Source organism: Macaca thibetana, chromosome 11 (genome assembly GCF_024542745.1).
Source record: "Macaca thibetana thibetana isolate TM-01 chromosome 11, ASM2454274v1, whole genome shotgun sequence".
Lineage (NCBI taxonomy): Eukaryota > Metazoa > Chordata > Mammalia > Primates > Cercopithecidae > Macaca > Macaca thibetana.
The window spans coordinates 92,015,640-92,040,091 of NC_065588.1; the positions used below are offsets into that span (position 1 = coordinate 92,015,640).

The 24,452-nt window shown below is 40.5% G+C and overlaps 1 protein-coding gene, 1 long non-coding RNA gene and 1 pseudogene across 5 annotated transcripts in view; 2 read left to right on the top strand and 1 right to left on the bottom strand.

Annotated features, from left to right (window-relative positions):
• LOC126930317 (uncharacterized) overlaps positions 1-24,452 on the top strand; it is a 590,715-nt gene that overhangs the window by 214,457 nt on the left and 351,806 nt on the right. The gene's annotated exons all lie outside the window — the stretch shown is intronic.
• The window catches only part of NTN4 (netrin 4), a 122,194-nt gene that overhangs the window by 5,479 nt on the left and 92,263 nt on the right, over positions 1-24,452 (bottom strand). For 3 of the 4 annotated variants that reach the window (XM_050747164.1, XM_050747162.1, XM_050747163.1), the window contains exons 6-9: positions 19,415-19,628; positions 18,608-18,723; positions 6,884-6,952; positions 2,517-2,687 (exon numbers count right to left, since the gene is read on the bottom strand). In XM_050747164.1, coding sequence (XP_050603121.1) covers positions 2,517-2,687; positions 6,884-6,952; positions 18,608-18,723; positions 19,415-19,628 — 570 coding nt within the window. The remainder of the gene's footprint in view (positions 1-2,516; positions 2,688-6,883; positions 6,953-18,607; positions 18,724-19,414; positions 19,629-24,452) is intronic. The other variant, XM_050747165.1, reaches the window with a different exon arrangement.
• On the top strand, positions 9,063-9,982 carry LOC126930298 (phosphoglycerate mutase 1-like; annotated as a pseudogene).

Below are 24,452 nucleotides of genomic sequence, written 5' to 3' on the forward strand. Positions count from 1 at the left end.
AGCATCACACCAAAAGTAAACATGCAAAACAATGTTCTTTTACACCTCTTATTAGCATTTATATTTTATTTTCCTATCTCTGGGGTTTTGACATCTTCTTTGCTACACGTTTGAGAACACGAAGTTTATTTTGTATCCATAGAAAAAGAAAATATAATACTTTAGTGCTGGTCTTGGTATTCTAAAATATATGACTGATGAAAGAGTACATGCATGCATGAATTAAGAATGAATGAATATGCAGGGATACCCAAATACTTTGGATACTTTCTTTTCCAAAGTAGCCAAGGAAGCAGGTTGGCGTGTAAGGTTTCAGTTTTCTTATCAGCTTTCTTTGGCCTTAGCTATTGAACTTGTAAAAATGGAAAAACAAAGTAAAATGAAAGAGTGTCTGGTTTTGCTTTGGCAAGTTCCAGTCTTTTCTTCAAAGCAAGTAAACATGTTTTCAAGGATTCTTTGAATAATTGCGCTTATGTTTTCAATTGTGATGAACTCAGTTGATTCTTTGACTTGGCTTGGCAGAAACCTGATTAGGAAGTATGGTTCACTTCCTGGAGGGTGGCTCAGATGGTCAAAGCTTTTGTTTTTAATGTCTCACTAAACTGGGCAGACTTTTTTTTTTTTTTCTTTTGCCAAGACAGTAGGAAAGCTCTTATAAGAGATGCCTCTAAGCACAAATCATTGGGAAATAGAACTTACATGAATTATTTTTAGTTTCCTGTATTCAAAGCCCAAGATTCTTATTAGTTCAATTTGTTCTTTGGAATTTTATTTATTTATGTATTTTTAATTTCTTTTGAGATAGGGTCTTGCTCTGTTTGCCCAGGCTGGAGTGCAGTGGCTCAATCATGGCTCACTGCAGCCTTGACCTCCTGGGCTCAAGTGATCCTCCCACCTCAGCTTTCCAAGTAGTTGGGACTACAGGGATGTGCTACCACACCCAGCTAATTAAAAAAAAAAAATTGTAGATACTGGGTCTCACTATGTTGCCCAGAGTGGTCTTGAACTCCTGGGCTCAAGCTATCCTCCCACCTTGGGCTCCTAAAACTGAGATTACAGGCATGAACCACCATGCCCAGTCTATTGTTTGTTTATTTATGTAATTTAAAATGTTATTTTTCATCTTTTCCTTATTAAAATCTAAATTGATTTAAATACATTATTGAAAGGGTAGAAAAAGATGTGAGAGATTGGTCAACACTTGGCCAAAATCAAAAGTTCTGTATCAATATTGAGTTTGTTTAGACTGAGGGGATATTTTATTGTCAGTTTATGCTCTCTCTCTCTTTCTCTCTCAGTTATCTGTCTGTTTCTCTCGAATTTATTAATCAAAGACTGCAAAAGACTTTTTTTTTTCTTTTTTGAGACAGAGTCTTGCTCTGTCGCCCAGGCTGGACTGCAGTGGCATGAGCTCAGCTCACTGCAACCTCTGCCTCTTGGTCTCAAGGGATTCTCCTGCCTCAGCTCCTGGGTAGCTGGGACTAGGTGTGTGCCACCACACCAGGCTAATTTTTGTATTTTTAGTAGAGACGAGGTTTCACTATGTTGGCCAGGCTGGGTGCAAAAGACTTCTTATTAATGTTAACAACGGGTTTATATGGGGAAGGAATTAGACCAAGAACATAAATAATGTACCTGTTTCATCAGTGTGACTAAGACACAGATGACAATCACACAAGCAGGGAGATGCAGAGCATTTTTTGAATTATGATTTGTTTTATTAGAACCTGCTAAGTATTATGTTACCATTGTCTGGGTACTAATGGTAGGTATTGAAGATACTATGACCAAAAGCCTAAACCCCATCCTCAAATTTGACGAGGGAGACAGAGAAAGAAGCAGCTTATGACCCAGGATAATGCATGTGCTTGGGGCAAGAACCCTGGTGCTTATTTATTCGTCTTCACTTCTGCTATAACATTTAAAGGTGCAAATCAAATTTCTCTCCATTTCAAGTTGCTCTAAAATCCTACAGTTTTTGTTTTGTTTATTTCTGCTGTTTCTAATTTGAAACCAGAAATATCATTTCATGAAAAACAAGATGATGAGAACTTGAGAGCTGTTTTCTCTCCAGGAGAAACAGATGCTTTTCAAGCAATAGTCAAAATGAATTCAATATTATTTCCACAGATGGAATTTTGCATTTGAACTTCCTTTGGGAACAGGTTCTACTGTAATAGGACCTGGCTTTCAGATAAAGAGTAAGTGGCAGATAAATTCATGAAAGTGCTTTCTATGCAACTGGCACCTGGAACCAATCTGAGTCTCCTCTTTTAGGATAGAGAGTATTATATTTCTGGATTTTAAAATATTAAACTTTTATAGAGCACATGGAAGAGAAATAATTTCTCGATGTTAGTTCAAAGAATTACATTTGGATTTTCCGCAGGAGTCAGATGGTGAAAAGGAGAGATGTTCCTGCTGAGTTTATTTATGCTGTGCTTCAGAGGATGTAAGACAAGCAGCAAATCAGCAGAGACAAGGCAGGTACTAAGATAGGAAAGTCTAATACTCACCAGGATTGAGGATTGGACAAGTGCATCCTCTGTCCGTCCATGATTCTGGATATAATGTTCGCTTTCCTCGGAAAATCTTCAGTTTGGTAGATTTTAAGACCTTTTTAATCTTCACATTGACCTCAACATGAGTACCTTTATCATGAGCTGATAAAATCTTTATTTTTAGCACTGTTAACAACACAGAAGTCAAAACACATAGAATTTCATATTATCATTTGAAGTTTGAACAACACATAAGTATGCATTTCAGAATATAATGGAAAGGTGAATTGATGATGAAGACGTGAAAATTTGCTTTAAAAATCATTAGGCATTAACTTGGATGGAGTTAGAGGCCATTATTCTAAGGAAAGTAACTCAGGAATGGAAAACCAAACCTCATTATGTTCTCACTTATAAGTGGGAGCTAAGTCCTAAGAATGATATAACACTTAGTATGGGGACTTGGGGAAGGATGAGAGGAGGTGAGGGATAAAAGACTACATATTGGGTATAGTGTACACTGCTTGGGTGATGGGTGTACTAAAATCTCAGAAATCACCGCTAAAGAACTTATCCGTGTAACCAAAAACCACCTGTTCCCCCAAAACTATTGAAATAAAATAAAATAAAAACACTAAATTTAAAAAAGCCATAGGCTCATTCAGTTTTGCACTGGCTTTATCTCATTTCTCTATATTAACTATATTCTTATTTGTTAGGCAATTTCAAATGTGACTCCCTGCAATATCATTATCCTAAGAGAATATCAACCATTTGCCTATTGCAATTATAATCTTAAACACATTCAGCTACCACATCTAAACAGAGAGAAGAAACATAGGAAGTAGACTTATCCTGGCTTTTATTTAGGTTCTGACTATATTATTCTTTTGTGGCTGATTGTGTTTAATGTTATGATAGAGAGCAAAATGCTACTGCTAGAATATATTTTGCATATTCTAAAGAGATTAAATGATATGATTCACTACTTAATATTCTTCTCCTGGCATAAAATGCAAGCTGACTGGAGTTAGGGAAGCTATCCCTTCATGGGTGTCCAACCTCTTGACTTCCCTGGACCACACTGGACCACACATAAAGTACACTAACACTAATGATAGCTGATGAACTAAAAAAAAAATGTCTGTGCATAATTTTTGTGATATCTGCCACTCCAGATAAGCCAAAAAGTCCTCACATTCAAAGGGCTGGACACCCATGCATGACGGTGGAGCTCCAGTATTCTGTATGACTCATGATTCTATTATGCCCTCCCATTGATGAAATTGATGTGGCTGGGGATTAAGTAATGGAATAAGTTGGAGTTGGAAAGAAAGTAAAGCTAAAGATCACTGAGCTACTCAGGAACACTAGGAAACATAGGGAAGTTCTTTTTTTTTTTTGAGATGGAGTCTTGCTCTGTCATCCAGGCTGGAGTACAATGGCGCTATCTCGGCTCAGTGCAACCTCCAACTCCGAGGTTCAAGCAATTCTTCCTGCCTCAGCTTCCTGAGTAGTGGGATTACAGGCCACCACGCCTGGCTAATTTTCTCATATATATATATTTTTTTTCACAGGGAAGTTCTTATCGGCTTATCCACATCTCTATGGAAGAGTGTGTGTAATGAGAGCACCCTATCTTGGCTGGTCTCATACTCTGAGAATACAGCTGTCAGACAGCTATGTTTATGGAGTCATTACATTTTAGACTTCTAAGGGGTCTTAAAAGCTCATATATTTTATATATGAGGAAGCAAGTTTTAAGAAATTAGGGCCAGGTGCAGTGGCTCATGCCTGTAATCCTAGCACTTTGGGAGGCTGAGGTGGGTGGATCAACTGAGGTCAGGAGTTTGAGACCAGCCTGGCCAACATACAATGAAATCCCGTCTCTACTAAAAAATACAAAACATTTAGCTGGGCATGGTGGTGCATGCTTGTAGTCCCAGCTACTTGGGAAGCTGAGCCAGGAGAAATGCTTGAAACTGGAAGGCAGAGGTTGCAGTGAGTCCAGATCACGCCATTGCACTCCAGTCTGGGTGACAGAGCAAAACTTCATCTCTCAAAAATAAATAAATAAGTAAAACAAACAAATAAACAAAACAAATAAATAAAATGAACTGTTCAAGTTCGCATAACTGGTTGGCTAGAGGTAGAGTTTGGACTAGAACCCCGATGAGATAAATACATGAAGGACAGGGAGTATAGTGCCCAGCGTGTGGCTAATATTCAGTAAATGTTCACTATTATTATTCCACTAGACTTGCAAGCTCAAAGACAGTAGGAACCTTGTCTGTCACTTCTGTTGCTCAATAGATATTTGCTAAAGGAGTAAGCAAGTAAGTCAAGTGTTTTTTTGTTTTTGTTTTTTCTATTAAGCCAGGGAATGGGGAGGAGGAAACCAATTTTTTCCAAGACTGTAGCAGTATTGCACTTAATAAGACCAAGATGTTTCATTACATTGTTAAGAACGTTCAAATTCTTAAGTAGAAAATTAATGCAGTTGTATTAAAAGATTGGTTATTTGTAAATTCAGAGAGCTACAAAGTTGATGTGATAAGGAGAGCCAGTTGATATTTTCACTGAATGAACTGACTTTGAACTAAATTATCATATTTGCTCTTAATAAGCAATGCCATTCCCTCTAAACTGCCTTTCCTTTATTGAGTGCTGTACATTTCAAAAGTTTTCTTCTATTATTTAGCCAAGTTGGAAAGTAGAGAGGGAAGTGTGCATGTAATTTTAGATAAGATTCATGAGGTTTTTACCAGTTATTTACTTTTTAAAATCTTGTATGAGATTAGAGACAATGTTATCGAGAACCTAAATACTTGGTTTCATAAATCATGACTTAAAATTTTCTCCTCATTGTAGTGTATATTTCAGGCCATATATATTATAGATCAATAAAACATCTCAGGCTGGGTGTGGTGGCTCACACCTGTCATTCCAGCACTTTGGGAGTCCAAGGCGGGAAGATCATTTGAGGTCAGGAGTCCAAAATCAGCCTGGCCAACATGGTGAAACCCCATCTCTGCTAAAAATACAAAAATTAGGCCAGGTGCGGTGGCTCACGCCTGTAATCCCAGCACTTTGGGAGGCCAAGGTGGGTAGATCACGAGGCCAGGAGTTTGAGACCAGCCTGACTGACATGGTGAAACCTTGTCTCTACTAAAAATACAAAAATTAGCTGGGCATGGTGGCACATGCCTGTAGTCCCAGCTACTTGGGAGGCTGAGGCAGGAGAATTGCTTGAACCCAGGAGGTGGAGGTTGCAATGAGGCAAGATTGCATCATTGCACTCCAGCCTGGGTGACTCAGTGAGACTCCGTCTCAAAAAAAAAAAAAAAGAAAAAGAAAAATTTTAAAAAAATTAGCTGGGCGTGGTGGCACATGCCTGTAATCCCAGCTATTTGGGTGGTTGAGGTATGAGAATCGCTTGAACCCAGAAGGTGGAGGTTGCAGTGAGTCTAGATTGTGCCACTGCACTCCAGCCTGGGCAACAAAGCAAGATTCTGTCTAAAAAAAAAGTCTCAGACACTAGGCAAGAATGTGTTAGCAAGATATGCTATCTTAATATATTTAATAGTAAATATAAAGCCATTTGAATATAGTAACAGTCTTTACTTAGGCAGTGCCATTTCCCTTTTTGTACAGGATGTATTTTCCTGTTATTTGAAAAACAGGGATGTCTAGAGTATACAGAGAGGGTGGGGAAGAGACCCAGGTGGACAGCTAGTCTCAATGCCTCACAAATAGACATCATCTCCCTCCCCCTGCCATTTACCGAGCATTGAATATGTGCTAGGTAATGTGCTGCATGCTTTTCAAACATCTTATTCCACGAGGAAGGTGGCAAGATCCCTATTTTACAGATGAGGAAACAAGTTTGGAGAGGTTAAGTCTCCCACGCAATAAGCCAGAAATGAAACTCACATAGGTCTGAGTCCAAAGCCTGTGCTCTCAACCATAGTGAAATGCTACCTTAAACTGATTTCTACTCAGTATTACTGCGTGACAAATGAACACAAGAGTCATTGAAGTGGCTAGAAACATCCCTTTTAGATGAATAAGGCAAGAAGGACCCATGAGAAAGGATTTCATATCATGATTTCTTCTTTCTGCTCTCTGCCTCTTTTTCTTATGGTATAGTAACCCTACCTTTGCTCTACAAGCATCCTGTCCTCCCTGGGACATCCATCACCATCTACATCAGGAAAATCTAGCCCAAGACCAGAACACTGTGTTTAGTGTTATTATGTAAGACTAATGCTTTGTGCTTTCATTTATACACAATGTCATCAGTCAGGCCTCCCATTTTCTAAAATATTCTCTGAACTTAGTGTGAATAGGTTCTCAGAAGCATTCAAGGATTTGAGACTCACCATATGAATATTTCATTCCGCAGAATGCCTTGGCGTTTCCTAATATCTGTTCCTTACATTCGCATTTACCTACAGAAAGTAAACAAAAAATGGTGTTAGTTATTAGAAAAACAAAGAAAGAAAAAACAAGAGATCAGTAAGTGCATCTAGATAACACATCCCTTAAGCCTTGAGTGATGTGTACAACATAATCTGTAAGTACCAAGGAACCCCGAAAGTCATTCAAAAGAAGTAGAGTCTCTTTCTAAATTAAATTAGTTATCTTCCAATAAAGTATTCACCCAAGAGAAATACAGAAGGTAGAAACAATGCTATATTTCAATGCTTGTAATTGATGTTGTGATAAATACAGTCTAGTATTAATATTCCATGCTAATAGAAAGGAACAACGGAATGGAAAACAGTTGTCTTTCTGCAGTTAATGTTCACTACAACAAAAGTGAAATTAAATAAACTGGGCAGTCCCTTGAAGGTAATATTGTCCAATTTTTTTGTTGTTATCCATTTTAAAAGTATTTTTGAGCACCTTTGGTATGCAAGGCATGGTGCTTCGCACTTCAGCACCATACAGATAAGCAGGATACAATTCTTGCCTTAAGGCTTGCAATTCAGTAAGGTGAAGAAACCAAGTGTATAAAAAGTGATAAAGTGATAAGTGGTCTGGGAGAGGTACAATCTACTTGGGTGGAAGAGTCACATATGTTTGGGAAGATGGGAAAAAGCTTCTTGGATCAAGAAGGATTTAAAAGGGACTTTGAAGAATAAGTTGAGTATTTTCTCTCAATAGTCTAAATTATATATTGCCACTATTACGTGTGAGAGACTTGCTAGGCCGTGTGGAAGACTTTCAAAATGCCTTTGTGCATAGTTTATTTTATATATGTATGTATGTATATATTTATTTATTTATCTATCGAGAGGGAGTCTCGTTCTCTTGCCCAGGCTGGAGTGCAGTGGCTTGATCTCAGCTCATTGCAACCTCTGTCTCCCTGGTTCAAGCAATTCTCCTGCTTCAGCCTCCTGAGTAGCTAGGACTACAGATACACACCACCACGCCTGGCTAATTTGTATATTTTTAGTAGAAACGGAGTTTTACCATATTGGTCAGGCTGGTCTCAAACTCCTGACCTCAGGCGATCCACTTGCCTTGGCCTCCCAAAGTTCTGGGATTACAGGTGGGAGCCACTGGCATCCAGCCTGTACATAGTTTATACGTAGCAGGGGACCCCAAACCCCTGGCCGCGGACTGGTACTAGTTTGTGGCCTGTTAGGAACCGGGTCACACAGCAGGGGGTGAGCAGCTGGAGAGTGAGCCGATTCTCATCTGTATTTACAGCCACTTCCCATCACTCACATTACCGCCTGCTCTGCCTCCTGTTAGATCGGCAGCGGCATTAGATGCTCATAAAAGTGCCCACCCTACTGTGAACTGTGCGTGTGAGGGCTCCAGGCTGTGCTCTCTTTATGATAATCTAATGCCTGATGGTCTGAGGTGGAACAGCTTCAACCTGAAACCATCCCCTGCCCCTGCCATCCATGGAAAAACTGTCTTCCACGAAACCACTCCCTGGTGCCCAAAAGGTTGGGGATCACAGACATATAGCATTCTCATACTCATTTGTATATTCGTTTCCTCTCTAGACTGTGTCCCTTCAAGACAATAGTTACATCTTATCGACTTTACATTTCCGGAGCCTAACATGGATAGGATTTTCACTCTTACTGATTTAACAATTAGATATACCTTTCCCCCTTTCCTCTCCCCTCCTGCCCTCATGTACTGTATTTCATAGGCACTGAGTGGTCAGAACAGCAGCTAGTGCTTACTGAGGAGCACTTGCTGTATACCAGGCTGTTTTAAGCATTTTACATTTATTTACTCATTTAAGATTCTCATAGGTAGAAATTTGGTAGGAATATAGAGATAAAAGAGTGAGCAGCCAGGTGTGGTGACTCATGCTTGTAATCCCCACACTTTGGGAGGTCAGAATGGGTGGACTGCTTGAGCCCAGGAGTCTAAGACCAGACTAGGTAACATAGTAAGGCCTTGTCTCTGTAATAAAGATTAAAAATTGTCGAGCACGCAGGCGCAGTGGTCGGGTCAGGGGAGCGGCTGGGGGCAGGCTGTGACTCTGGACTCTGTGAACCCCAGCCTGCACTGCTTCCCAAGCCCGCCGCCATGGCCGCCTGCAAACTGGTGCTGATCCAGCATGGTGAGAGCGCATGGAACCTGGAGACGACTGGTACGACTCCGATCTGAGCCCAGCGGGCCACCAGGACGTGAAGTGCGGCGGGCAGGCGCTGAGAGATGCTGGTTATGAGTTTGACATCTGCTTCAACTCAGTGCAGAAGGGAGTGACCCGGACCTTCTGGATAGTGCTAGATGTCATTGATCAGATGTGGCCCGCCTGTAATGAGGACTTGGCGCCTCAATGAGCGGCATTATGGGGATCTGATCAATCTCAGTAAAGCAGAAACTGCTGCAAAGCATGGTGAGGCCCAGGTGAAGATCTGGAGGTGCTCCTACCATGTTCCACCACCTCTGTTGGAGCCCGACCATCCTTTCTACAGCAACATCAGTAAGGATCTCAAGTGTGCAGACCTCACAGAAGATCAGTTATCCTCCTGCAAGTCTGACGGACACTATTGCCAGAGCTCTGCCCTTTTGGAATAAAGAAATAGTTCCCCAGATCAAGGAAGGGAAACAGGTACTGATTGCAGCCCATGGCAACAGCCTCTGGGGCATTATCAAGCATCTGGAGGGTCTCTCTGAAGAGGCTATCATGGAGCTGAACCTACTGACTGGTATTCCCATCGTCTATGAATTGGACAAGAGCTCAAAGCCTGTCAGGAGCATGCAGTTCCTGGGGGATGAAGGGACTCTGTGTAAAGCCATAGAAGCTGTAGCTGCCCAGGGCAAGGCCAAGAAGTGAAGGCCGGCGGGCAGACTACTGTCCCCAGGAGCACCTTCCTTGCCCAGCGTGTCCCTCTGCCCCTCCCTCCTGCACACACCACACTGATCACATGTGTAGGCATCTTGAGCTGTAGCTGCAAATGGGGACCAGTGGCTCTCATTTTCATTTTAGCCATTTTTGTCTCCTGCACCCACTCCCTTTGTACATTCTAGTCAGAATAGCACTTCTAGGGCATGGGTTCTCAGTCCAAGCTGTGGAAAAACTCCCCTTGTCCAAGAGAGTTTAAAAGTAGTGACTTGGGTTTTTGTGAGTGCTTTGTTTACTAAGAACTTGTGGAGAGGAACCAGGCTAAGCCATGGCCAATGAGGAGAAGCAAGAAAGCCTGTCTGTCCCCAAGAGCCAGTCCTCTGCTCTTCTGTAGTCAGGCCACTGCCTGGGGGCTCTAGTCATTCCAGTGGAAGATGAATGTAACCTGCATCGTGATGTGACAGCTGTTTCCTCCCTGACCCCAGAGGAGATGGCTCTAGAAGGTTGGGATCAATCCTGAATTTGGTTTAGGTGTTACATTTACTTTTATTTAAAAAATAAAGAAGTATAGTATACATAAATAATACAAAACAGGAACCCTTCTGGGGTCTCTCGTGGTGGATGAAATAGTCCCACATGTGGTCATCAGAAAATAAGCCATTCCTCACACCAACATGGGATAAGCCTCTTGACCTCAGAGGAGTAGGAGCGCTTCCTGCTGTGTGTTTTAGAATCCCTCTGCTGCCTCTTGGTTGAAAGCTGTTTTTATGGAAACTTATGGGAGGTATATTGGTAGGTAGATTTTTTTTTCAGTGCTTGGAACACTTTTGTTAAAAAAAGGTGCCCAGAAGCACTGTTCTATACTCAATGCAGGAAACTGAATAAAGTCCTCCTCAATCTGGCACTCATCCAGATGAATTTCAGAGACTCTCTGGGGTCATTACAGACCTAACAGCTGCTGTGGACATGAGTCTGGAGTCATTCTGGTGCCAGCACTTTATGTGCTTGGCTGGAATGCTGCCAACTCTCTAATAACACGCATGATGGGCTTAGCGAATGTCCTATAGTCCTAAAAACCGGATTATTACAGATTTGGTTTCGCAAACTTGGAGAATTATAAAAAGTCATTGTGTGATTAGAAAAATAGAAGAACACTTTTAAAAGTGGCTATTAAAGTTAAAATCATAAAATTCCAGACTATGTAGCATTAAAGCAAAAAAAGTTCATAGTAAAGACTTGTTTTATTTTTTAAATGCTGAAAAGATAAACATGATAACTTCATGTTGCCTTATCTTTCCCACCTTCTTTCCTGTTGTGATTGAACGTGAAGCCATTAGGAAAATTATCATACGATTATGTTAAGTGAAAAAACCATGATACAGATGGGCAAATAACCTTGTCTCTCAGATTTCGGTTCTTGATTCTTGAGGGGTCCATATGTTCTCTATGAGAAGGTTTTAAAACTGTGATTTCTCTCTGATCTAAAATGTGGATTGATGGGTGGATAGAATTTAGGTGGCGGATATGTAAGTGTGCAACTTTTAAAACTTTTCTGGATGTCTGAAAATTTTCATAATAAAATGTCGGGAAAACTATCACAGACATTCTCAATCAACACAACTTTGTGAATTCATACTTTAGCACATCCTGAGCTCCAAGCATATAGCAATATTAGATAAAGGATGGAAAAAGACATAGCCTACATCAAAAACTAGATATGCATCTCTGTGGACTAGAAATGAATGTTTTCAGTTTGTTGATACTTCTTGAATTAAAAAAATTTTTTAAAAAGAAAAGAAATAAATGAATATGCATTCAGGGGATGGATTCTGAAATAATAGGTCTTTGGGATCTGCTTTCAGAATGAGGCAGCAGCGGTCAGGAGTTCAGATACAAAGGAGTTAATATGACAAAAAAAGAGATCACAGTCAGACCCACTTTTTTTTTTTTTTTTTTTTTTTTTTTTGACGGAGTCTGGCTCTGTCGCCCAGGCTAGAGTGCAGTGGCGCCATCTTGGCTCACTGCAAGCTATGCCTCCCGGGTTCACGCCATTCTCCTGCCTCAGCCTCCCAGTAGCTGGGACTATAGGCGCCCGCCACCACGCCCAGCTAATTTTTTGTATTTTTAGTAGAGACGGGGTTTCACCGTGTTAGCCAGGATGGTCTCCATCTCCTGACCTCACGATCCACCCGCCTTGGCCTCCCAAAGTGCTGGGATTATAGGTGTGAGCCACCGTGCCCGGCCAGACTCACTTTTTAAAGACAGAGATTGGGTAAGGCTCTCCTTGCTAATGAAAGGAGGCTGGGAAAAAACAACAAACCAACCACATACACAAAATCCCAAACTATTATTCATGGCCATTTGATGAAATTCTTAAAAAGGGCTCTGCATTTCATCCAGCATCTAGTCCTGCAAATTATGTAGCTAGTCCTTAAGTCACCTAGAAATGAATCCAAGTTGCCCTCCTGGTTTTCAAAGAATAGATATAATACAATGAAATTAGATTAGAGATCATCAGTAAAAAAATACCGTTTTTTGTTTTTTTTGTTTTTGAGATGGAGTCTCCCTTGTCACCCAGGCTGGAGTGCAATAGCCTGATCTCAGTTTACTGCAACCTCTGCATTCCAGGTTCAAGTGATTCTCCTGCCTTAGCCTCCCAAGTAGTTGGGATTACAGGCACGTGCCACCACACCCAGATAATTTTTTTGTATTTTTTAGTAGAGATGGGGTTTTGTCATGTTGGCCAGGCTGGTCTTCAACTCTTGACCTCAGGTGATCCACCCACTTCAGCCTCCCAAAGTGCTGGGATTGCAGGTGTAAGCCACCGTGCCCAGCCCCGGGTAAAAAAAAAATTCTAAAACTCTAATGTTTGAACAATTAAATATCCTAGACAACTCAATGGATTAAAGAGAAATTCTTAATGGTAATTAGAAAAACATTAGAACTTGAATGATAATGAAGATACTACATATAAAGGCCAATGGGATCCAGATAAAGAGATCTTATAAGGAAATGTATAACCTTAAGAGAACTTGTTAAAAATAAGAAAGACTAAAAGTAAACGAGTTAATAATCACTGGACTCACAAAGGTAGAAAAGGAATAAAAAAGTAAACTTAAAGAAAACATAAAAAAAGAAATAATAAAGATAAGAGCAGAATTAGGGAAATAAAGAAAAATTAAATAGATTGATCAAGTTAACCAAAAGTTAACCTTTGAGAAAAGCAAATTAAGATCAGTATAAGACAATAAGAAAAAGACACAGATAAGCTTAGGGACAAAAAGAAGATTAAGGACAGATTGAGTAAAGGTTTAATAAATTATGAGTGAATACTATGTATAACTCTATGCCAATACAATTTTTTTTAATTAAAATAATTGGTGGCTGGGCAAGGTGGCTCACGCCTGTAATCCCAGCACTTTGTGAGAGTGAGGTGGGTGGATCACGCGGTCAGGAGATCGAGACCATCTTGGCTAACACTGTGAAACCCCATCTCTACTAAAAGTACACAAAAATTAGCTGGACGTGGTGGCACATGCCTGTAGTCCCAGCTACTTGGGAGGCTGAGAATTGCTTGAACCCGGGAGGTAGAGGTTGCAGTTAGCCAAGATTGTGCCACTGCACTCCAGCCTGGGTGACAGAGCGAGACTCCATCTCAAAAAAAAAAAAAAAAAAAAAAAAAAAAGAATTGGCAATTTTCTAGAAAACTTTGATTACCAACACCAGATCACAAATAAAATAAATTAATAACCATGACAGATGTCGAATCAGTAATACTTTCATCACTCATAGACATTGTGTCTCGATGGTTTTGTAGATAAATTCTAACAAAAATTCAAGTAACAGATGATTCTATTCTTATATAAATAATTGCAGACAGTAGAAAAAAAACATAGTGGGTAAGGGGACCTCCTAACTTACTCAAATATACAATGCAATACATTAAATTATAGACCAATATCAATTATAAACATCAATACGAAAATCCTAAGCAAGCAAATAAACAAATAAAAGACAAAAACCCTAGCAGATCAAATTCAGCAATGTATGAATAAAAATACATCGCAGCAAATAAAACTTATCCTAGGACTAAAAGAATGCTTGATAATAATTGCCATTCTGACAAACAACAGATGCTGGCAAGGCTGTGGAGTAATAGGAATGCTTTTACACTGTTTGCAGAAGTGTAAATTAGTTCAGCCATTGTGGAAGACAGTGTGGTGATTCCTCAAGGATCTAGAACCAGAAATAGCATTTGGCCTGGCAATCCCATTACTGGGTTCATATACAAAGGATTATAAGTCATTCTGCTATAAAGACACATGCACGTGTATGTTTATTGCAGCACTATTTACAATAGCAAAGACTTGAAGCCAACCCAAATGCCCATCAAAGATAGACTGGATAAAGAAAATGTGACACATATACACAATGGAATACTATGCAGCCATAAAAAAGGATGAGTTCGTGTCCTTTGCAGGGACATGGATGAAGCTGGAAGCCATCATTCTCAGTAAACTAACACAGGAACAGAAAACCAAATACCACATGTTCTCACTCATAAGTGGGAGTTGAACAATGAGAACACACGGACACAGGTAGGGGAACAACACACACTGGGGCCTATCAGGGGTGTGGGGGATGAGGGGAGGGAGAGCATTAGGACAAATACCTAATGTGTGCAGGGCTTAAAACCTAGATGAGGGGTTGATAGGTACAGCAAACCACTATGACACATGTATACCTATGTAACAAACCTGCACACTCTGCACATGTATCCCAGAAGTTAAAAAAAAAAAGAATAGTTTGATAGCAGAAAAAAATTATTTTCAAATACCACATTGATAGATTACAGGAGAAAAACTGTCTGATTTTCTCAAAAGATGCAGATAAGGAATTCAACCAAACACAAAACTCATTAATAATAAAATTAGAAATAGAAGAGAATGACATTTATTTGATAAAGGCTACCTATCAAAAATCAATATCAAGTTTTATAGTGGTGAAATTTCAAACTATTTCCATCAAATTTGGGAAAACATTGTACTGGAGTCAAAAAAAAATGAGGCATGAGAACTACATAAGTAAGACAAAACTGTCCTTATTTGTCAATAACATGATGGCCTACATTAGAAAATCCAAGATAATCCATACACACTGGAATCAGTAAACAAGTTCAGCAAAGTCGCTGGATACAAGCTCAAAACACACACACACACACGCACACACACACACACACACACACAGAGTACTCCTTTATATCATTTTAAAAATTCAGGTAAAGAACACTTTCCCAATAGCAATAAAATCTAAAGGTATCTAGGAGTAAATCTAATCAAAGACAGGTCAAACCATTTTGGAGAAAAGTGACAAATGCTATTGAAAGGCCTTAAAGAGGACCTTAATATATAGAATGGTATCTTCACGTCTGGGACTACTCAATATTACAAAGCTATCACTTTTTTCAAAATGATCTATAAAGTCAATGCAATTGCAATAAAAATCCCAACAGAGGCTTTTGTGGGATTTAATAAACTTAATCTAAAATTCACACAAAAGGCAAAGAACTGATAGCTAAGATAATTTTAAGAAAGAACAATGTAATGAAGGGACTTGCCATATCAGATATCAGGACTCATTATAAAACTATAATAATATATTGTGGTGTTGGCTCATGAAACATGATAGAAAGACAAGATACAGATCCATTCATATATAGACACTTGATATACGATAAGGTAGCATTACAAATAATGGCCTCAGCCACTCATTCCCATGACCACATCTTAGACATCGCCATTATCAATAACTGCTACTCTTCCAATCTCAATTTCAAGCATCCCATTCTTTGATCTCTACATCCTATCCTAGCTTGCTTCCAACTTCAACCATCCTTTTAAACCCTATAATCCTTGATCCTACCTCATTTCACCCTCATATCCCTGTTTACCCAGTTTAAATTCCACGAGCAGTTATTGCCCTCTTGCTTCATTCTCGCTTGGAAAAACCTCAACCCAGCTTAAAGTCATCTCTTGTGTATGCCTACATCCACAACGCTGAATGTGACTAGGGAGAACACACAACCATGCTGACTGGTGTTACTCTAAATGCCACACCTCTGCTTGAAATGCTCCAATGGCTTCTATCCAGGTGAAATGAGGACCAGGTGAAAGCCAAGGTCCTCACAGTGGCCTCTGCAGCCTCGCTACATTTCCTCTTCCACGTGTCTTCCCAGCTTACTCTGCTCCAGCCACACTGGCCTTCTTGCTGTTTCCTGAACTCCTCCTCAGGGCTTTAAAGACTTGCTATATCTTCTGCCTAAACTCCCTTTCCTCTGCCACCTGTATAGCTATCTTTCTTACCTCCTTTAGATTTTTTTTCCCCCTCAAATGTCACGTTCATAGGGCTTACCCTGACCACCTTATTTAAAAGTATGTTCCTCTAAAATATATCTTATCCCCTGTCCCTGCATTATTTTTCTATTATACTAAACATTTATTATACTAAATATTTTATTTGTTTATTAGCTGTTTTCCTTCACTAGAAGGTAGGAGACACAGAGGCAGGGATTTAATCTGTTTTGTTCACTTACTTTATTTACAGTACTGCCACATGACAGAGGTACTTAAGAAGTATCTGTTGGAGGAATGAATAAATTTATAAAGAACTACTACAAATTAGTAAGAAAATTACAGATAGGAAATTCACGGAAAAGGAAACCTGAATGGCCAAGAATAAAGACAGGTACTTCTATAACCGTTTAAACTGTGAACATTTAAAACTGTGAAAACCATTCTTAGGGCAGCAGCCCGCAAGCTATAGAAAAGCAGGTGGCTGACTTGGCCTGAGGGCTGCGGTTTGCCAGCACCTGGCCTGGTGACACACCTTCTCAAGCGCACAAAGTCACCTACAAGAGAACATTCAGGGCAGTGTTATTTATAATGGTGGAAAATTAGAAATTGGAGATATCCTAAATGGCAAACAAATGAGAGAATAAAAATGGTATATTCATATAACCGCTTTTATATGAATTTTTTTTGAGATGGATAAACCTCAAAACACTACATAAACAGGTAAAAAATGTTTTGCTTATTTACATTTCAGAGATGGCCTCTTGCTATGCTGCCCTGGAGTTCTGCGGCTATTTACAGGTGCTATTATGGTACATTACAGCCTCAGACTTCTGGGCTCAAGTGATCCTCCTGCTTTAGCTTCCTGAGTAGCTGGTACTACAGGTGCACACCACCAAGCCTGGCTACCAAAAACATTTTAAAAGAGTAGAGAAGATATCATGATGTGCATGGAATTCTGAAATACTCAATATATATATAAGTAATAAAATAGTAAAAACGTGAAAGTGGATGATCAACACCAAGTCCACCATTATGGTTATTCTGTGGACAAAGGGAGGCAACTGGGCTTGTGTCTGGGTACATCAGGGACTTCAAAAGCATCTGTAACATTTTATAACTTAAATGAGAACATGAAGCAATTATGGCAAAGTGTGTGATTTGCTAACCCTTTGAAGGTGTGTGTATGGGTGCTCATCGCATAACATTTTTACTATTTGTAATGTTTCATAATAAAATATATTTAACTTGCTGTGAGTTTAATTTGGAGCATTTGCTGAGCACTTTATATCCAAGTGTTGACACAAGATTTCATGCCCACATTTGAGTTCGTGTTAAGGAACAAGTCAGCACTAAATACAATAACTTGCTTTTCTACAAGAAAAGAATAGGGGCAAGATGAACACAGAAACTGAGAATTCATACCACCATCACGGCATGCCCTTTAAAAGAAGAAACAGAACAATATCATAGGGAAATTGAGTCAGAAGAAATAGGAGCCCATATTGAGTAAACTCAAAGAGCTTTATTTATGTAGTGAGCAGTGTTTTGGCTTTGGTACACATCATTTTTCATATTCAGTTAATGTTATTAATTTGAATGTTTTGGCTTCATTATTTGGCTTATATTTAGTTTGTAAAATTACTTTTGCTTTCTAATTGTAAAAAAGCTATAAATATAAGGAGTTCACATCTGGCTTTTGCTTTGTACCTATTAAGTTAAGCTAGGTTTCTAAGAATATTTTTCCTTTCAATGGATCTGTACATTTCCAAACCTATTGTATTCAGTAGGCACTTTTCTTTTTTTCTTTTTTGAAACAAGGTCTTGCTCTGTCACCCAGGCTGCAGTGCAGTGGCATGATCACAGCTCACCGCAGCCTTGACGGCTCAAGTGATCCTCCCACCTTAGCCTCTCAAGTAGCTGGGACTACAGGTGTGTGCCAACACACTGGGCTTTTCATTTTTGTAGAGATAACTCTTGCTATGTTCCCCAGGATGGTCTTGAACTCTCAGGCTTAAGCAATCCTTCTGCCTTGGCCTCCCAAAATGCTGGGATTATACTCACCCCACTCAATAGGCTCTTAACTGTGTTTTAGAGTGAGAAAAACATACTAAAGTATTAACAGTGGAATAATGAAATTTTTGGTGACCTTTTTTTTTTTTTTTACTATGATGTTTTACATTTTCCAAATTTTCTATACCAACTACATATATCACTCTAATCATCAGAAAACAAACAGAAATGTGTTAAAATATCCCTTAGCTATATTTCACAGTTTCATGCTTATGGGGGTCACTATTTTATTACACCATTAAACCCCAGAACTAAAGCGTTCCCCTCATAGGATCCAGAAGCTGGACCCCAGTTTGTCACATATCACTGTTACACAAGACCAGACCTGAAAATACGACGCCTGGTTACATCCATCTCACCTGAGTGTAGAAGCGCAGAAAACCCCTGTGCATCCTCCCACTCCCAGGCTGGTTCGCTCTTATTGTGCACGGGACGGAAGTCAGGAACTTCGTGATACCAGTCTATGTCTGTGTTGCTAACAAAATAGAAAATGATAAAGAACATATTGAGGAATTTTTTAGAACTTGTATAGAAATGAATCTATAGAGATTTAAACCTTATCTTCTACCTTCCCATTTTTCCTTTTTCCAGAAATATTCCACAATAAGGAACTATTGTGAAGACAAATAATTTATTCCGCAAAATGAACTAGATGATCTCTAGAATCTTGCAAGAACAAATTACTTGAGTTTGTAATTTGACAAAAATTCTTGGTTTTGTTTTGTTTTGTTTTGTTTTAAAACAGAGTTTTACTCTTGTTGCCCAGGCTGTAGTGCAATGGTGCAATCTTGGCTCATTGCAAACTCTGCCTCCCGGGTTCAAGCGATTCTCCTGCCTCAGCCTCCTGAATAGCTGGGATTACTGGCACCTACTACCATGCCCAGCTAATCTTTTTTTGTTTTTTTTTTTTTAGTAGAGATGGGGTTTCATCATGTTGGGCAGGCTGATCTCGAACTCCTGACTTCAAGTGATCCACCTGCCTCAACCTCCCAAAGTGTTGGGATTATAGGTGTGAGCCACTGTGCCTGGTCTGACAAAAATTCTGTAAAAGGGATGTGCAAATATATTTTTGCTTCATTAACAGAATGCAAGATTTTCCAATCACTATAGGCTTTCAAAAGAGTCTGAAATACATGCAGCTGAGAGCAAGAGCCATGCACATTCACCTGCTGCTGCAGTCTCCAGTGATAGGGTCGCAGCTCCCCGCACAGTCACATGGTCGACAGCCATAGTCTCCGAAGCCCCAGTATCCCACCATGCACCTGTCACAATGTCGCCCTGCCACCCCAGGCTTGCAGGGGCAGTCACCATTGCTGGGGTCGCAGAAGGTCACTGAGTTGGCAGGAAGGACAGCTGATCCTACTGGATGGCAGGAACATGCTACAATAGAGAGGACAGAGAGGACACACAAGGACCATGAGTGACTGTAGATCACCTGTGTGAACATTAGGCTTGACCATCCCCAAGTGGCTTCCCTTTACCACACAGCATATTTCTGAGACTCCTCCTTTAGCCAGTGAGTGTATGCTCAGAGAATGAAAGCTAATTAAATGACAGATAAGCGAGATATAATCAGAAAAGCATGTCTGCTGCAAAAATAAACACATAATTTATCCTAATATGGAAGGCATGAAATATGAATGCCCTTTGGTTGGGGTGATGAGGACGAACCAGCAAAGAGACAGAGTGGAAGGATTCAGTAAGAAAGGAAAAAACGCAAGAATATAGTGTTCTGGAAGCCAAACAAAGAAGGTTTCAAGAAGGAGGGCTGCATCGGCTATGGCAGACGTTGAAAGGTCAAAGAAGATGGGGCATGTGATGGAGTATTGCATTGAACGGCATGAAGGCTGCTGCTGTTCTTCACAGGAGGAGTTTCAGTGTAATACACAGTGAGATGGAACCCAGTGGAAGAGGATTCAGGGGAGAATGGGAATAGAGGAATTCGAGCATGCGAACAGCAGCTCTTTTGAGGAGCTTTTCTTTCTTTTTTTTTTTGAGAGAGGGTCTCACTCTATCACCAAGTCCAGAGTGCAGTGGTATCCCCATGGCTCACTGCAGCCTCAACCTCCTGAGCTCAAGCGATCCTCCTGCCTTAGTCTCCCGAGTAGGTGGGACTACAAGCTGGCACCATCATGCCCGGCTAATTAAAATTTTTTTTTTTTTTTTTTTTTTGTAGAGGCAAGGTCTTGCTATGTTGCCCAGGCTGGTCTCAAACTCCTGGCCTCAAACAATCCTCTCACCTTGGCCTCCCAAGTACTGGGCTACAGGTGTGAGACACTGTGCCCGGCCACAAGTCCTTAATACTAATCAAAAGTCCTTCTCCTTAGCCCTCTCCCTACTCCCAGAATTGCTTATTGCTCAGTTTGACAACCTGCAGTCATTTCTTTGTTCTTGGGATGGCAAAAATAGTTGACCGTGTGTGTGTGTGTGTGTGTGTGTGTGTGTGTTTGTATACAGACATACAGACACACTTTTTTCACATATATGTATGTGTGAAATGTGCTTTTTGGGCTTATCACAAATTCATGAGCCCTAACTTCAGTTTTATCTCCAAACCAATGCTCACCGACTCTATTTTTGCTTTTTTGAGACAGGGTCTTTTCTTGTTCCAGGCTGGAATGCAGTGGTGCTATCTCCACTCACTGTAGCCTCAACTTCCTGGGTTCAAGCAATCCTCCTGCTTCAGCCTCCCAGAGAGCTGGGACTACAGGTACATGCCACTATGCCCAGCTAATTTTTGTATTTTTTGTAGGGATGGGGTTTCACCATGTCCAGGTTGGTCTCAAACTCCTGGACTCAAGCGATCTGCCCACCTCGACCTCCCAAAGTGCTGGCATTGATTACAGGCGTGAGCCACTGTGCCTGGCCCATCAACTCTATTTATTCAATTTTACCTGGATTAAAAAAATATATATTTCTTACAGTGGCTGTCTCAGAAATTCCCTAGGCATCTCAATCAACCTACCCACTTAGTGTGATTCTAATTCGCTGGTAGGGTCCTCTGGAAAATCTTTTCTCCATTTCAAAATCTTTTTCATCTTCCCACTGCTTTCTCTGAGAATCAAGTGAGAAACACTGGGAGAAACCTTGACTGATGGCTCTGCGTCCCAGAGCCTCTGTGACCTCAGGCGAGAAATATAACTTTCCTGAATCTTTCTTTCCTTATTGTGGTATCTACATCTCACGGAGAGTTCATGCAGTCACACACTGAAGAAGCCAGTTCTTCCTGCTGCACCTTCTCAACAAATATTCTCAACCCTGTTCTCTCATGTTTCCCCTCGGAAACTTCTTTTATTGATTATTTTTCCTTTAAAACATCAGTTTGGCTTCAAATCTCCACTACTGACTAACTGTATGACTTTGAGCAAGATACCTAGGCTCTCACCTCAGTTCCCTTATCTGTAATGAAACTAAAAATGGGACCTATCCTCATGTAGTGGTAAGGATAAAAAGAGATTATGCATCCAAAGCAGTTAATGATGTCTGGTACATGATTAATAGTAAATTAATTAATCCAATAGATAATTCTTTTCTTCTTTAGAGAATAGTAATAAATTACTATTAATTAATAGTAAATTAATCCAATAGATAATTCTTTTTTTTTTCTTTCACTCTGTCACTCAGGCTGAAGTGCAATGGCACGTCACTGCTCACTGCAGCCTCGACCTCCCAGGCTCAAGAGATCCTCCCACCTCAGCCTCTCAAGTAGCTGGGACTATGGGCACGTGCCACCACACCTGGCTAGTTTTTAATTTTTTTTTTTTTTTTGTAGAGACAGGGTCTCACTATGTTGCTCAGGCAGTCTTGAACTCCCGGGCTCAAGTGATCCTCTTGCCTTGGCCTCCCAAAGTGCTGGGATTACAGGTGCGAGCCACTGTGCCCGTCAGATAATTCTTATAGAGATATAGGATCTATGTCTATCTGAGAAATGGTGCCAGTCCTCAGGGAACTTACAGTCTTGTGAGGGAAACAGAGAAGTAAATAAAAGATCTGCATCCATGTGATGTGCTGTAACAGAGGTATACATAAAGCACCGTGGGAACACAGAGGAAAGGTGAAGGCAACACAGGCTGAGGGAATCAGGTGGGATCCACAAAGGAGGGGTCATTTAGCGATCTGAGCCAGATCGTAAAAGATGAATAGGAGTTTGCAAGTTGAAAAGGAGGGCAAGGGCCTGGGTGTGGTGGCTCACACCTGTAATCCCTGCATGCTGGGAGGCCAAGGCGGGTGGATCACTTGAGGTCAGGAGATCGAGACCGGCCTGGCCAGCATGGTGAAACCTCATTTCTACTAAAATACAAAAATTAGCCAGACGTGATGGTGCACGCCTGTAGTCCCAGCTACTCGGGAGGCTGAGGCAGGAGAATCGCTTGAACCTGGGAGGCCCAGGTTGCAGTGAGCTGAGATTGCACCACTGCCCTCCAGCCTGGGTGACAGAGTGAGACTCTGTCTCCAAAAAAAAAAAAACAAAAAAAAAAAAAAAAAAAAGAAAAAAAAAGAAAGAAAAGAAAAGGAGGGCAAGGAAGGCAAATGCTGATTCCAGCTCAATCTTTAGACACTTTCCCCAGTGCATCTTTTTAAAATAAATTTTTCATAAATAAATTGTGGTAAGAAACACATACCATACAGTTGACTGCTTTAGGTATTTTGGGTGTACCGTTCACCCCCACTGCATTTTACGTTTCTGCATTGTGTGGGAGCTCTTACTGCATCCTGGAAATGCTACGCTCTCTGATGCCTCAGTGCCCCTGGCCCTTGGCCAAGCCTGTGTGGCCTTTCCCCACCTTGTCCATCTAGATTCTGACAGGCTTTCTTGTCCCACTCCCTCCAGACAGTTAGGTACTCTCTCCTCTATGCTGCCTCTTTGCATATATTTCTATTTTGTGCCTATCACAGTGCATCATTATTATTATTTTTTCCATTGGAAAAGGATTTTATTTCACCATAAAAATACAACTAGAATAAACATCATCTTTCCTAATGTGAATGTTACAGCTATTTTTAAGTATTTCTGAGCTTCACTTTGAAAAGCAAACGATTATAAAATTTAACAAGTTTGCAGCCTTAAATCTGTTTGAGACATTCCATGTAAAAATAATTTAGTGAACAGCCTCTTCTCTTTTTTTTTGTGATGGAGTCTTGCTTTATTGCCCAGGATGTAGTGCAGTGGTGTAATCTCAGCTCACTGCAACCTCCGTCTCCCGGGTTCAATCTATTTTCCTGCCTCAGCCGCCCAAGTAGCTGGGATTATAGCTGGGATTATAGGTGCCCGCCACCACACCTGGCTATTTTTTGTATTTTTAGTAGAGATGGAGTTTCACCATGTTGGCCAGGCCGGTCTCAAACTCCTGACGTCAAGTGATCTGCCTGAGTCAGCCTCCCAAAGTGCTGGAATTACAGACATGAGCCACCACGCTCAGCCACAAAACAGCTTCTTTAAAAAATTATTTGTTGATATGCTTGTCATCCGTACTACTAGAGTCTGAATTCATGGACAGAGGATCTTTATCTTCTTATTTTTATTTTTGGCGCCCCAGAACAGTGTCTAGTACATCATAGATGCCCTAATCAGCGTTTGTGGAATTGACCTGGAGGACATTCCAGGCTGTGGGAATCCTATGTGAAAGGGCGTGGCCCATGTGGGGAATGTGAGAAGTTTAGTGTGCCTGAGTGGACACTGAGTGGAAAGCAGTTGAAGGAGATGAGGCAGAAGAAAAGCTGTAGAGTCAGGTTGGATAGTGATAGGATCCCAGGTTGTGGAAATGCCTAGCTTTGGAGGTTGAATTTTGTCCTATGGGCATAATGAATCATAAGAAGTTGTAAAGCAGAATTATGACATGGTTAAAATTGCATTTTGACAGACACTTTGGAGGCATTGTATAGACTAGAGTGGGGAGAGGCTGGTGGCAGCATAATCAAAGAAAAGAAAGACAGCAAGGAAATGACTAAGACAGTAGGTGTGGGAATGGGAGGTAAGTTTGGATACAAAAAACTTATTTTTTAAAGTTAGAATAGATAGGGTTTGGAGACCATCTGGAAGAGGAAGAAAGAGTTGTTGAGGGACAAATAGAAGTTGGAGAAGATTTTCAGGTGCCTAGTTCATGAAACTGAATGATTAGTGACATTATTCACAAAGATCTAGAAGAGAGGACTGGAGAAAGTTGGGGCAGATAGATCCATGTTGAGGGTGGAGATAGGGAAGGA